This window comes from Bison bison, unplaced genomic scaffold, assembly GCF_000754665.1.
Source record: "Bison bison bison isolate TAMUID 2011002044 unplaced genomic scaffold, Bison_UMD1.0 scf7180017864061, whole genome shotgun sequence".
In the NCBI taxonomy this organism is placed as follows: Eukaryota; Metazoa; Chordata; class Mammalia; order Artiodactyla; family Bovidae; genus Bison; species Bison bison.
In genome coordinates, this window is record NW_011494633.1 from 4,705,909 (window position 1) to 4,721,767 (window position 15,859).

At 37.5% G+C, this 15,859-nt stretch overlaps 1 protein-coding gene across 2 annotated transcripts in view; it reads right to left on the minus strand.

Annotated features, from left to right (window-relative positions):
* Window positions 1-8,137: 8,137 nt before the first annotated feature.
* The window catches only part of SMEK1 (SMEK homolog 1, suppressor of mek1 (Dictyostelium)), a 34,862-nt gene continuing 27,140 nt past the window's right edge, over window positions 8,138-15,859 (minus strand). For both annotated transcript variants that reach the window (XM_010836179.1, XM_010836178.1), the window contains exons 11-15: window positions 13,029-13,198; window positions 12,040-12,182; window positions 11,198-11,388; window positions 10,568-10,794; window positions 8,138-9,382 (exon numbers count right to left, since the gene is read on the minus strand). In XM_010836179.1, coding sequence (XP_010834481.1) covers window positions 9,272-9,382; window positions 10,568-10,794; window positions 11,198-11,388; window positions 12,040-12,182; window positions 13,029-13,198 — 842 coding nt within the window. In that variant the 3' untranslated portion in view covers window positions 8,138-9,271. The remainder of the gene's footprint in view (window positions 9,383-10,567; window positions 10,795-11,197; window positions 11,389-12,039; window positions 12,183-13,028; window positions 13,199-15,859) is intronic.

Here is a 15,859-nt window from a genome sequence, read left to right on the forward strand (position 1 = left end):
TTCCTGCATGGAAAATCTCATGGACAGAGGGACCTGATGGGCTACAGTCCATAGGATCACAGAGAGTCAGACACGACTGAAGCGACTTAGCACACAGCAGCACACGTTATAAATGGATGTTGAATTTTGTTAAATCCTTTTTCATCTATTGAGATACTCTCATGATTTTTATCATTCATTTCATTAATGTGACTTAACACATTTATTTACAGATGTTCAACCATCTTTGCACCTTAGGAATAAATCCCATTTGACCATGGATGTAATCCTTTTACGGAGAAGGCAATGGCACCCCTCTCCAGTACTCTTGCCTGGAAAATCCCATGGATGGAGGACCCTGGTAGGCTGCAGTCCATGGGGTCACTAAGAGTCGGACACAACTGAGCAATTTCACTTTAACTTTTCACTTTCATGCATTGGAGAAGGAAATGGCAACCCACTCCAGTGTTCTTGCCTGGAGAATCCCAGGGACGGGGAAGCCTGGTGGGCTGCCGTCTATGGGGTCGCACAGAGTCGGACACGACTGAAGCGACTTAGCAGCAGCAGCAGTGATCTTTTTAATGCATTGCTGGATTTGGTTTGCTAATATTTTGTTGAGGGTTTTTGCATCTATGTTTATCAAGGATATGATCTATAATTTTCTTTTTTTGTGTGTGTGGTGTCCATCTCCGGTTTTGATATCAGGATAATGCTAGCCTCATAAAATGAATTAGAAATGTTTCCTCTTCTTCTAAACTTTGAACAAGTTTAAGAAAGAATGGTATTGATTTTTTTAAATGTTTGGTAGAATTCACTAGTGAACCCATCTGGGTCCACAAAATCCCATCTGGACTTTTCCTGGGAAGTTTTTGATTACCAGTTCAACCTACTTGCTAATAATTTGTCAGTTCAAATTTTTGTCTGATCTTCCTGCGTTTATGTCTTGCTATGATTTTGTCCATTATTCAGTCAGTTCAGTTGCTCAGTCATGTCCAACTCTTTGAGACCCCATGGACTGCAGCACGCCAGGCCTCCCTGTCCATCACCAACTACTGGAGCTTGCTCAAACTCATGCCCATTGAGTCAGTGATGCCATCCAATTATCTCATCCTCTGTCATCCCCTTCTCCTCCTGACTTCAATCTTTCCCAGCATCAGAGTCTTTTCAAATGAGGCAGTTCTTTGCATCAGGTGACCAAAGTATTGGAGTTTCAACATCAGTCCTTCCAATGAACATTCAGGACTGATTTCCTTTAGGATGGACTGGTTGGATGTCCTTGCAGTCCAAGGGACTCTCAAGAGTCTTCTCCAACACCACAGTTCAAAAGCATCAATTCTTCAGTGCTCAGCTTTCTTTATAGTCCAACTCTTACATCCATACATGACCATTGGGAAAACTATAGCTCTGACTAGATGGACTTTTGTTGGCAAAGTAACGTCTCTGCTTTTTAGAATGCTGTCTAGGTTGGTCATAGCTTTTCTTCCAAGGAGCAAGCATCTTTTAATTTCATGGCTGCAGTCACCATCTGCAGTGATTTTGGAGCCCAATAAAATAAAGTCTGACACTGTTTCCCCATCTATTTGCCATGAAGTGACGGGACTGGATGCCATGATCTTAGTTTTCTGAATGTTGAGCTTTGAGCCAACTGTTTCACTCTCCTCTTTCACTTTCATCAAGAGGCTCTTTAGTTCTTCTTTGCTTTCTGCCCTAAGTGTGATATCATCTGCATAGCTGAGGTTATTGATATTTCTCCCAGCAATCTTGATTCCAGCTTGTTCTTTATCCACCCCAGCATTTCTCATGATGTACTCTGCATAGAAGTTAAATAAGCAGGGTGACAATATAAAGCCTTAATGTACTCTTTTCCCGATTTGGAACCAGGCTGTTTTTCCATGTCCAGTTTTAACTGTTGCTTCTTGACCTGCATACAGATTTCTCAGGGGGCAGGTCAGGTGGTCTGGTATTCCCATCTCTTTCAAAATTTTCCACAGTGTGTTGTGATCCACAAAGTCAAAGGCTTTGGCATAGTCAATAAAGCAGATGTTTTTCTAGAACTCTCTTGCTTTTTTGATGATCCAATGGATGTTGGTAATTATTCCTTTATAATCCTTTTCATTCCTATAACAGTGTCCCAACAAAATATCTTGCATTCTGATTTTTGTAATGTGAATCCTCTATTTTTCTTGAACAATTAAGCGTGTGTGTGTTTTTTTCCTCCACTGTAATCAAGTTTGCCACTTCCAGTAGTGGAACTGCTTGGTTTCACAGCTGTTCTGCATTGGTAGAACTACCTAGGTGGTTCAGCTGAGGGAGAAGTGGAAGGTGGGCATGGGAGTGACCTGAGCCCCAAATGTCAGACTCCCACTTTTTAATGTAAAGATTCCTGAATGAACTCTTCTTAATTTGTTATATGCCTTTGGCTAATTTCCAGAGTGCTGAAATAGTTGGTTTTGATAATTTTTAAATTGTCAGTTTTTAAATACTTTAAAATTTTTAAATATTCAGTTTTTAGTTTTCATGGGGGAGATTTGCAAGTTCATCATGTTGCCAGTGCTGAATGTATATTTTTACCCAATATTTTGGGTATTGACAGCCCCTGCCACTGTATAGACTGAATTGACTCATGAAAATGGATAGTTTTAAGTTTTAAAGACAAAAATCATCATAGCCATTTCCCTCCATTTTGGACTGTATTAATATATTACATACCTACCATCTATTGAATATTGGGATACTTGCTTTATCTACACACACACACACACATACACACATTCATTCTACAGTCCTCACACTTGACTTGTAATGTTACTCTCATTGCGGATGGGGAAACCAAGCCTTGAGGAGCTTGTCTAACGTACTCAGTAGGGGAGGAAGAAGTCACGCAGGCCATTCTGACTATGCTGTTGCCATCATACCTGTTTCTGCAGTTGTTCACCACTTTCTCCAAGGAAATGTGTTCTTGGTATCAATTTGATTCAGTCAGTTCAGTCGCTCAGTTGTGTCTGACTCCTTGCGACCGCATGCACTGCAGCACGCCAGGAGTGGCGTGATGGACTGCAGCATGTCCATCACCAATTCCCGGAGCTTGCTCAGACTCATGTCCATCGAGTCGGTGATGTCATCCAACTATCTCATCCTCTGTCATCCCCTTCTCCTCCTGCCTTCAAACGTTTCCTGCATCATGGTCTTTTCTAGTGAGTCAGTTCTTCACATCAGGCGGCCAAAGTATTGGAGCTTCAGCTTCAGTATCAGTCCTTCCAATGAGTATTCAGGACTGATTTCCTTTAGGATGGACTGGTTGGATCTCCTTGCAGTCCAAGGGACTCTCAAGAGTCTTCTCCAACACCACAGTTCAAAATAATCAATTCTTTGGCGCTCAGCTTTATAGCTGAGCTGGGCACTCAGCTCTCCCATCCACACATGAGTACTGGAAAAACCATAGCTTTGACTAGACGGACCTTTGTTGGCAAAGTAATGTCTCTGCTTTTTAGTATACTGTCTAGGTTGGTCATAGCTTTTCTTCCAAGGAGCAAGCGTCTTTTAATTTTATGGCTGCAGTCGCCATCTGCAGTGATTTTGGAGCCCAGAAAATAAAGTCCGTCACTGTTTGCCCATCTATTTGCCATGAAGTGATGGGACTGGATGCCATGATGTTCATTTTTTAAATGTTGAGTTTTAAGCCAACTTTTTCACTTTTATCAGGAGGTTCTTTAGTTCTTCTTCACTTTCTGCCCTAAGTGGGGTGTCATCTGCATATGTGAGGTTATTGACATTTCTCCTGGCAATCTTGATTCCAGCTTGTGCTGCGTCCAGCCTGGCATTTTGTATGATATACTCTGCATGTAAGTTAAAGAAACAGGGTGACAGAATACAGCCCTGACGTACTCCTTTCCGTCTGTTGTTTCATGTCTGGTTCTAACTGTTGCTTCTTGACCTGCAGATAGATTTCTCAGGAGGCAGGTCAGGTGGTCTGGTATTCCCATCTCTTGAAGAATTTTCCACAGTTTGTTGTGATCCACACAGTCAAAGGCTTTGGCATAGTCAACGAGGCAGATGTTTTTCTGGAACTCTCTTGCTTTTTCTATGATCCAGTGGATGTTATGTCCAGCAGCAATTTGATCTCTGGTTCCTCTCTTTTCTAAATCCAGCTTGTACATCTGGAAGTTCTCTGTTCATGTACTGTTGAAGCCTTGGAGAATTTTGAGCATTACTTTGCTAGCATGTGAGATGAGTGCAATTGTGTGGTAGTTTGAACATTCTAATCGACTTGATTAATCAACATGTGTGGAGCACATATTGTTAGTTTCTTGAGTCTCATTCAACCTGGTTTGTTCTGTCCCCAGCCTCCCCCACTGCTTTCTAGTCTTCCAATGTAGGTCCATAAAGAACTTGTATTGGGAGGGCTTATGATGAAAGGTTTTCACTAATAATTCAAATCACATTCAGACCCTTTTTGAAAGTGGCCTGAGTATTCTAAAAGCCACTTTTTTTTTTTTTTTTTCTGGGCTTTTGGTTTTTATGGGGCACCTACTTCCCACAATATGAGCCAAAAAATAACCATCCTGGAGGTTAATAAAATTTCATTATTTCCTCTTCTTCTTCCAGAACGGTACTTTATAGAATGCTGTACTACAGTTTGAATGATCACATTCTTCAAGCTCTTTATCAGAAACGTTATTCTTTCAGAAATGAAATGCATCCGTTTTCTCATTCTTGTGAAGTGCTCATTGAGTCGACACAGAAAATCTATTTACCCAACCAATCTACCTACATATCTGATCATATAAATCTAGTCTTCCTTCTGGGAACTCACACCCCAAGAAATAGACCAAGATACAAATGTTTAAGTGTGTTAGATAAATAAAACATGCAGACCACTAGATGTGAAATCTACAGCCTTTGGCTAAGTCTAGCTATAAAAGGGAAGAAGGCAATGGCACCCCACTCCAGTACTCTTGCCTGGAAAATCCCATGGATGGAGGAGCCTGGTGGGCTGCGGTCCACGGGGTCGCCAAGAGTCAGACACGACTGAGCGACTTCACTTTCTTTTCACTTTCATGCATTGGAGAAGGAAATGGCAACCCACTCCAGTGTTCTTGCCTGAAAAATCCCAGGGACGGGGGAGCCTGGTGGGCTGCCGTCTATGGGGTCGCACAGAGTCAGACACGACTGAAGCGACTTAGCAGCAGCAGCAGCAGTAGCTATAAAAGGCAGGGGTCTGTATGTACATGTAAAGAACTATGACCAACAACACATCAGTAAGAGAATTAGAGGTGTGGAGTTCAGGATGAACAGAACTGAAGTGCAGTTTTAATAGTTGTTAAAATGATTCAAGATAGGCTAATTGTATGAACCTAAAATACTCCCTTTGTCACTAATCTAAGGCTTACCAGCATAAAGGACAAGACAAAGGTCTTGAGTCCTCTCCCTTTATATCCACAAAGAGAATCTTATGGTCAAGAATGAGTCAAACTGACTGTGTAGGGGTGTCTGCTAAGACTTCCCTAGTCTGTATAGTGTATGTACATTACTCAGTCTTTCCTTCATTTATCCAGTAAACATTTGGAGATTCATCTGTAGGCCATGTATCATGTTAGACACTAACAACTCTTCCTTCAAGGTCAGAGTCCCTAAGTGTAAGAGGAACAGTTCAAAAGGATAAATGAGTTCATCAGCAGGCAAGGCAAGAGCGTTCAGAGGCACATGACATGTACTCACTGCCGTATTTAAAATACATCATCAGTAATCACCAAGGACCCAGTGTACAGCACATGGACTCTGCTAAATGTTACCTGGCAGCCTGGTTGGAAAGGGGTTTAAGGAAGAATGGATACATGTATGGCTGAGCTCCTTCGCTGTTGACCTGAAACTATCACAACATTGTTAATCAGCTATACCCCAATACAAAATAAAAAGTTCAAAAGGAAAAAAAAAAAAAGACATACGACAGGCAGTCTTTTAGGGCACAGAACAAACGGATAGGGACATAAAAGTAACGTGGCTTGATGGAAACTGGGAAGATGAGTACCCTGATGAATCGCAGCAGTGGTCAAGCAGGGAGCTATCAGACAGTAGAAAGGTCAGTAATGTTACAGCACATGATGTTAGAGCAGCCGAGAATAAGGTATCAGGAAGATAATGGATAGTAGCCAATGCTGCCTAGGTGTCAGGTAATATAAACTGGATAGGGTCCCCTGAATTTGTGATAGGATGACCTACACCACGGTGGGAACATAAAGAAATCAAGCCCATTTAGCATCATGTTGAAGGAATCACTAAGCCCTTGGAGATCTTAACCTATGAGAGCAAAAAGGTCAAGGAAAGTTATGTCTCCAACAAGAGTTATTTTAAGGACCGAGACATCTGACTCCAGCAGTTAGCACATTTGTCTATTTGAAGAGAGTCTCTAATTTCCTTTCAAAACAGCCAAGATAAATCATTAAGGCCAAAGGGAAAAATCAAACTAATCTAGCATTGAGTACCCCAGTATACTGATGACTGCCACATTTCATGTGTCAATGTTCCATATAATGGTAGACAATACTTCATCCCATAAACATGTTTTTATAATCCTCTTGCTCGAAATATTACAGCAGTTAATATAACCTCATATGTAAGGATTTTGAAGGTCCTAAATTTTCCCCTAGAGGAATTTTTGATATGGTAAATACTAGAGGTTGGTAACTTTAAGATCTCCACTTAAAAGAACTCTTCCAGTGTAAACTCCTTGCTATTCTAAGCTTTGCAAAGGCCAATGCTTACATTAAGAATTAAAAAAGAGACACATTCCTCCCTGCTCCATGCCTCCCCTTCATTTCCACAACTGACTTGCACATTGGCCTTCCAAAGAAAATGACACGCAGAATCTGAGTACGATCAGGCTGGGAAAACCCATCAGGCTTCATTCTATCAAAAAAGTCCCGAGTAACATTTCTTGACAAGATGGATGTCAAGGTGTTTTCTCTTGACAATTACAGTTTTTTTTTTGTTTGTTTGTTTTTTTCAGAAATTGCTAGGTAATCACTGAGAGGTGAAATGTGCTTTCCCTTTTATAAAATGAGGAAAAGAACCAATAGGTATCATTAAAATATGTGAATACTTACATTATACTGACATTGGTTATCAAGATAGTATTTACACTCAAAAGCATGGATTTTTGTGTCAGATGAACTGTGTCAAGTATTGTTTTTCTAGTAATTTATTGCTAATAGTCTTCCTCCACGAAACTTTTTTCTCCTATTGTAGCAACTTGTATGAAGTTTCTACTTTAGTAACCAACCTGTGCATCATTGAAAGGGCATCTCTTAAATGTTGAAGCTTGATAGTTAATACCTATTTTTCTTTTTTTTAAAAAATATACTGGACCACAATTCATGAAAATAAGGGGTGGTTCTTCCCATTACCCAAGAACTCCCAGAATACCAAGACAAGTAAGTGTTGCATGAGTCAATCAGAAAGATCAGTTTAAACTGTATGTTTAAGGAACAGACATTTCACATGGACTTTCTAGGTAATAAAGGAAGACATAATATAATTAAGTTAGATCCTATTAAGTTTTTGTTCTCTTTATTTACAACATAAATTGATTAAAATTATTAATTGCCAGAACTTGTGACCCAGAAGTATCTCTATACTGTAGTGAAATACACTTAACTCTTATAATGCACCCAAAGTTTCATTAAAAAAAAAAAAATAGTCAACAATAAGACTCTCATGACTGTAGCAAGTTGATGATTTCCAGTTTTCTGCTCACCTGTTCCATGTAACGTTTTTGGTACCTCGATGTACTGAGCGCTAGCAAAGGAGCGCAGGTCGGAGCACACAGTGCTCGCTGGACTATCCAGTTAAAGTGTGTGATACTTAAAATAGTATCCTTTTCCTAGATAGGAATTTTTATTCACATTTGCAAATACATTCTTCCGTAAGTTCTAAAATCTTCACTTTAAAAAAGTGAAGGTATGTGGAACTGAGATATTTATGTTTCCTTAAAAATTTTAGCACACCTAAGACAATAAAAAGAACCTATTTAAAAAATACTGTTAATAAGGTGGTATCTGATGGTCCTCTGGCCAGGTATTTATTTAGGAACCATCAATTACAACTCCAACTGGTATTCCAAAGGGAGCAGTTAAAAAAAAGAAAAATACAACTAATACAATTTCTCTTACTCTTCACTTTTATTATTCAAAAGTCAGTATGTTATTCTTAAATCATTCATCCTCAATTTTGATTTAATGTACCATCATTTTTCCCCAGATATGAAATTTCAGAATCTCTTTGGAATACTAATTTCACGTTTCTAGGTTTAACAAAACTGTTGAAATTTTAAATTCCATTCTGTTTCCCTGAATTCTCAAGACAATTGCTGATGTAAATTTTAATATAAAATATTTAGTCACAAAATAGTATTGCTTTTTGTATGCACATAGTTGTAAGATTACTTTGCTTTTGTCAATAAAAACTATACCATCTTTCATAAAACTCTAAACAAATTAAGAAATGTAGAACAAAAATTACACATGGTAAAACAGGTACCAGCACAACGTTAGGTTATATTACATCAAAAAAAATTTTAATGGTCCCAAATATATATACTCAACAACTAAGCATACACTCAGAGAAGAAGAAAAAAAAATCAAAAACAAAATGAAACAAAAAATTATGACACAAATGACCACATCTAGAATTCCACTCAATCTTTAATCAAGTAGGGACAAATCCCCACTTAAAAAAATCTGCAGTTTGAAGGGCAAAGGGAACAGATAAAAAAGAGGAAACTTTATATTCGCCCCTCCCCCAAAGAAGTTTTCCAAACCTGTTGTAACTTGACTAAAATGTTCAGAATGTATGATTTTAAAGGCAGGTCTCTTTATACAAAGAAACTGCTGGCATTCTTAACTAGTGAAGAATTATGGCAGAAAAGCCTATTCTTCTGAGTCTCAAACATGGTCCGAGAAAGCATATTCTGATTGTAGCAACTGACCAGTCAAACCAGAGTTCCACTTACAAAACCCCTGCCCTGTTGGCTTTTTGTTTCCATTTCCTTCCCTGAGAAAAGGGCAATGTGTGGTCCAAGCTGGAGAGCTCAAAGGCGTAAGTCCTTCCCCTAAATGCGTAACATCCCCTCCTCCTGCTCCACTGAATTGGCACTTGATGAGCAGAAGTCAAGTGTGCGAGCTGATGGGTGTGTCAGTCATTCACAAGAAACCACTGCTTTGTTGTCGATGTTGTAGTGGGGAGGGGTAGAGAACCAGTTTTCTTGACAGGTCCTGATCACAGGCAGTTGCCACTATTATGACTCAAACTTTGCTTTCTTTGACAACGGCAGAGTGTCTTCCTTGTCATCATCCTCATCGTCCTCTTCATCATCGTCAGGGTAATCTACCAGACCCACGAGGCCTCCCTGTTCAAAAATAAGGATTATTTCAAGAAAAGACTACGTTTTTTAATACTTGTGTTTTAAGTCTGAGTAAAGGACATCCCCCCACCCCAATATACAAACTGGTTATTTCTGGGAGGTGAGACTGTATGGAGCTGAAATTTATTACATATTTCCCAAGTTTTCCATGATAAATTTTTAAGCAGCTGATGGGATTTCCCTGGTGGCTCAGATGGTAAAGAAATCTGCCTGCAATACAGGAGACCCAGGCGCGATCCCTAGGTTGGAAAGATCCCCTGGAGAGGGGAATGGCAACCCACTCCAGTATTCTTGCCTGGAGAATCCCATGGACAGAGGAACCTGGTAGGCTATATAGTCCATGAATTACAAAGAGTCAGACACAATTGATAAACTTAACACTTTCACGTGATCCTTGCAAACCACTCGGGAGATCAATACTAAGTACTGAATTTAAAATTCAAAATTTAAGTTTTAAGACTTAATGCATTAAAATTTTTTAACACAGTCTCAACAGTATCAAAATTAAAACCACAGAAAATAAACAGACCACTAGAAATAAGGGTAGACAGGCTCTCAGAAGCTAGGAAAGTGATTCTGCCCTGTTCCTTTCTCATTTCATCCAGGCCCTGCTCCTTCACCAGAAACCACTGTGACTCACATCAGACCTGTTGTACATCAATGAATCCCAAATGCCACTGTGTTAGCTTAGTCCAGGGAAACATAAGGTGGCCAAAAAAATTGGTTTTTATTCAGAGATTATGTTTGTCTCGTATTTTGGTGGTAAAATTTTGATCCTTCCTAAATGAAATGTTTGTGATAGTAGACAGTTAATTGCTTTTTATAAACCTTGCTTTAAAAAAAAAAAAAAAAAGGCATGTCCAGATATTTAAATTATCTTCTCCCCACGAAGTCTTTACCTGGGTATTAATTGGGAAAATTGATAAAATATAGTAAACTTTCTGTAAATGTTTTGACATATACAAGTATGAGCCTAAGGTTCTAAAATGTGAACAGCCAAAATAAGAATATATTCAAACTTCTATATGGGTTGTAAAAACTTTCAGAAATCTTTCAGCTCCTGCTGGGAGAATTCTTCTCTAGTTCACAAATGTTAAAATCAGTTCCAAAAGACAGTAACTGAAAGGAGTCCTAGCCATGACAATTAGTGTTGAGAAAGCTGGAACATACCTTGGTAGTAATAGCTGCCGTCTGAGATGTACTTTTAGGGATGGATCCAGGAGAGCCTGGAGACCCTGGCGATCCAGGTGATCCTGGAGAACCAGGCAGATTTGTTGCAGGTGACTGGCTGGAGAGGGTGGTCTTTGTTCCACTAGAGAGGGAAAGCTTGAAACTTGGGCTCTGCCGACCAGAAAGATTCGTTTTCAGAAGCACCTCCTTTTCCTCACTTTCTTTTACTAAAAATGAGAATATTGTCAATAGTTGTCACCCGTACTCATCTTTTACAATACCTCCAAATGAGGTGGCACTAAAACACAATAATTAACTAGCTTACTCCTTTGCAAGAGAGCAACACTGAAATTGTTTGTGAACAAAGCTTAGCAAAATATTAGGCGTCCTTATCCAGAAAAGGAAGGAAACCTTCATTGTTCTACCCTTCCTGAAATATCTTACACAAGTCAGATGAAGGAAATTTAGTCTATACCTTCACAACAGAGCTATTTAATCCACAGTCTATAAAAGCAAGAGTCTTTTAAAATCTGTTGTGACACAAAGTAGATACTAATCACTGTCAAGAAAAAAAGGATAAACCTAGAGTGAGAAAGCCTTCATTTTTCTCTGCCCATCTTTTCAACATACATTTCTTCCTCTCCATGAATTTACTTATTGGATCCATAATGTCATCATCATTCTTAGTTTTGTCAGATGGAGACACTACAGCTTCTCCATCTTCCATGTCGTCTTCATCTGTGTTGAACCACATCTCCTCTTCATCTTCTAGTGTTCTAGCATCTCTTCGATATCGATGATTCCTCAAAATGGAACGCATACTGTGAGCAAAGAGAAGAGTAAAATGAACAGACTTATAAGGACTTTTTTAGTCTTCAAATATTGTCCCAAATTACAGTCTTAATAGATTAATGGAATATTACAGATTCACAGACATAGAGGCTGTGGGAAAAAGAACAAAACAAAACAGATTTTACCCAGCACAGAACAAAACACTACACTCTACCATATCTAGTGTTAATTAGTGGAATCAAAATCCCTATTATCAAAATTGTACTGTTACAGATCAGTTATTAAACTAGGAATTAACAACTCTTAATTTATGGATTTAAAAATATACCACAAGTATGTGAATTCAGGTATTTTGGAAAAAGGTACACAACCTCATTAAAATAATTTGTAACATTAAAGAAAAACTAATAATCTGATTTTACTTTGGACACAAAAAATTAGCCTTACTGTCATATCAGTGTTTTGCTTTTTTTCTTTTGCATTATCTAACTGGATATATATGCCTGAGATAGGTCTACAGGTCATATCCACCTAACACTGCCAGGAAAACATTTACATTGATCATTAGAGAAAAATACAACTTCTGTTTATTTCCCCCTCCCTTGCCAAACTAAATAATACACAAACAAAAAAGAGCTGCCACCATATACCTGAATAGGTTCAAATATGTGGTAATCTACCTGTCAAGTTTGGGATTATCTTGCCTTTCTCTTTGTTGTTCAAATCTCAGTTTCAATCCTTTAAATGTTTGTACATAATCTACATCTTCCAGTGCTTTCCAGTAATTTTCAACTACATGAGCAGTTAATGACTTTATATCTTCCTATAAAAAGAATTATAATACAAAATGATAGGGAAAATGTTAATTTAGCAAAATATGAGGCTTAACTGCAGTGAACTCATAAACTCTCCCAGAATAGTAATTTCATAAAATTATTATCCAATCTTAGGGACAAATGAAAATGTGGCTACTTCCATATCCCCCAACTTTTGGTGCACCTCATAATTATCCATGGCTCTTTCCAAAGTAAATGCCCAGGTTCCACCCTAGATGATTCTCATTCAGTTAAGTCTGGGCTGAGCAAATATATTTTAAAATCACACTACAAAACAGTGCTAGAGATGGATGGCGGTGATGACTGCAAAACAATGTGAATGCACTTAATGCCACTGAACTGCACCCTTTAAAAATGGTTAAAAGGGCCAATTCTGTTATGTATATTTTACCATAATGTGTTAAAAAAACATGCCACAGATAATTAAGACACACACCAGTGTTTGAGAACTGCAAACATACTATATCAAAGAATCAAGTTTTCGCTCTTAAGAAACATGGAGAAACGTCAAGAAAAATCCAGAAAACCTCAAAGTCAAAAACAAAATAAAAACACATCCAAACACTAAGTCAACTATAATTTCACTTTCTTAAAACGACCAACATGACATTATTATATCAGTTTTCAAACTATTCTATAAAGGATTCATAGCTGCTGAGAGAGATTATTTTATTTTCTTAGTTGGAATTGAATCTCTCGTAAGCTTCTGGTAACATTGGTTTCCTTTCAGAAATTCTCTCCAAATATAATCTCAAAAAAGCCAAAATACCAATAATGCTTATTAGATTTTCTCAAACAAAATCAAAATTCTAACTAAAAAGCATAGAACCTACCACTCTAATAAATTCAAACATTTCTATTATAGCAGAGTTCATCAGATTGTAGCGGGATCCATTGTTGAGAAATGCTTTGACTACTGGTTCAAATAAAAAACTTTTCATTATGTAGCGGTTGTAAAACTCATCTTTTAATCCAATGATCTTTCTCTTAAAACGAAGAGCACCTGAAACACAGAGGTATTGTTGTTCAAATCACATACCATATTTTCGTATTTTAGAATTACAAAAAATAAACCAAAACTATTTAATAAACATAGTTCTTCATGCAGTAATAAGTTACTGCTTCCAGAAGTAAGAACCTAAAAGATTACAAAAGGGTTATCAGAAAAATGTATTCTAAAAGCAGTGTATGTCATCATAGAACGCAAGTCTTAGCCAGAAAAATTCTGGAATTAAGTTACTAATTACCAAGATGTATTTTATATCTGAAGTAAGAAATAAGATTGGGCTAATAAATGAATTAACCTATCATACTACTGCAGATGAGAAAATTCCAAATGTAACCTTTTGTATCTACCTTCAGAACAATAGAAGAAATATTAGGGCAATCCACTCTATAATTTGATCTTATTTTTGGACACTCTTATTATTTTAAATCAGGGTTAATGGGTTTACATTGGTTTGTATTTCGATGTGTTTGCAGAAATGCCATAAACCCACAGAAATCTGTAGGACCCCAAATTTGCCTTCCCATAGATTAGGAATCAATTTAGAGGGTGCTTTTAAAATGTGGTCCTCTATGCTTGCTGCAGCGAGTATGCTTTTTTTCCCTAGTTTTCCTTTTTACAATTAATTAGGCTTTAACTTACAGATTAAAAGGTATATTTACATCTTGAAGTATGGGGAGTTACTTAAGTCACCATTCATCAAGATCCAAATATACTCAGACAGCTAGACTTCAACAAAGCCCTCTTCACCTAAACGTAATTATCAGTAAGTTAATGCCCCAGTTATTGTAAACAGTTCAAAAAAGCATACTCACTTCATGCAGTCACATCGTCTTCGGTTGGCAAGATTAAATATTGTGTTTGTATTTTGGTTTCTTTGGAGATCATGGAAGTGGCTCGTTAAATTGCCAATTTGTTATTAATCAAGTCCTTCATGAGCAGGTAGCCAGGCAACCATGCTGACACGGTTTCTGGGTAGGAAGGCAGAGGAGTAAAGCAGCTCAATTTTTCTTTAGTTGGCAGAAAAGAGGTCCACAAGTGAATGCCCAATTAGGTACAGTTGAGTATAAACTGCCTTAACAATCCAGCTTATTTAAGAGTGTCTCTTACTAAAGAGACACACTGGGCAGGGAGTTCAAAATAGTTTAAAAGTATTTTTAAACTACTATATAGTTTCAAATACAAAAGCATGGTGAAATAAAACATTTTAAACAATAAGCGGCATCTTTCTTTGTGATAATAAGTCAAAGCCTAACAATGAGTTTTGAGAGCCTTTTTTTTTTTTTTTTAAATGTTGCTTGACAGAGGAACTTAGGCAGTTCCATTTGTCAGAATAAAAATCAGAACTCATGCTAATAGGCCAAATTTTAAGCTTTTAGTAAATAAGGCAAGTGCTATTATCTTAAAAATTGTTACTCCAGCTTTGCAGGCTTTTTGGAGACTTGTGTCCTACCATAACACACACTGGCTAAACCCCGTGGTCTGCATGCATTTCCTGGGTAAGTGAAAAGAACTCCCTTTCTAGAATTCACTAAGACAGAGTATGCAGATGGTGCCACTGCCATCTCCTCAACAGCAGTTTTGTTCAAAACTGCTAAGGTGGATAGAATGTGATTCTAATGGGCTTTCTTGTTTTGCTCCTCATTTGCCCTTATATATTTATATTAAGAGTTGTGTTATTTCCACCCATACCTCTCCCCAAAAAGAAACTTGTATGAAAAATATCCAAACACTATTCTTGTTCTTGAATAAAAACTTACTTTAAAAAATTTACTAGTGAGTTCTATGAAGTCAAGCTGCTCAAAGGAGAGTAGAGAAAGCTTTTGGGATAAGTCAAATTAGCACAACTATAGGATTTTCAATGTAAAAGTGGCACTTGGCTTCCACTCACATCTCTAACATTCATTAGCATGCCAGGGATCTCTTAATGCTTAGTGTTAATCATCTCTGAAATAATAAATCTTACCTTATACAACATGAGATCTTATATATATAAGTGTGAAACTTTTTGCCTCACATGTAACTAATGATACCATTAGTTATACTAATGAATCATCTACCACAAAAGTTTTACTTCATTCTTCATATAGATTTTCATACTTTAAATAAAAACAATCAAACATCATAAAGGTATGAGCTAAAAAGCTACAGTGTAAAATCCAAGAATCTGGAAAAGGCCAAGACTGATAAAACTGGTGTGTATATTTGTGTATACTCAACACAAACATATCTAATGTATAAGGACTAGGTAACAATTGCTGTTCTCACCCACAGACTTATGTTGTCTTTAAATATAAAAAAAAAATTAAGAACCAGCAGATATAAAAAATGCAAAGTCCTCAAAATTTAAGCAATCTTTTGTCTTTACAAATGGGCATCTAAATTTACTTATAAAACTTCCCTTAAAAAACAAACCATACTTAATATTTCAATGTACTCTTTTCTAAGACTGAAAACACCTTAAATCTCAAACTTACGCTAATTCTTTTAGAAATTCTTGATAAAAATTCCTACTATATAGACAGTTCTAAAGAATGCATTCCTAATGACTGGCATCTTCTTTCAGAAGCTACTCATTCTCAATCCTGGAGAGAGCCGCACTGAGAATTACTTGAGAAAGAGTAAGGTTTAATCAATGATAGCCTAACTTAGTTTGGA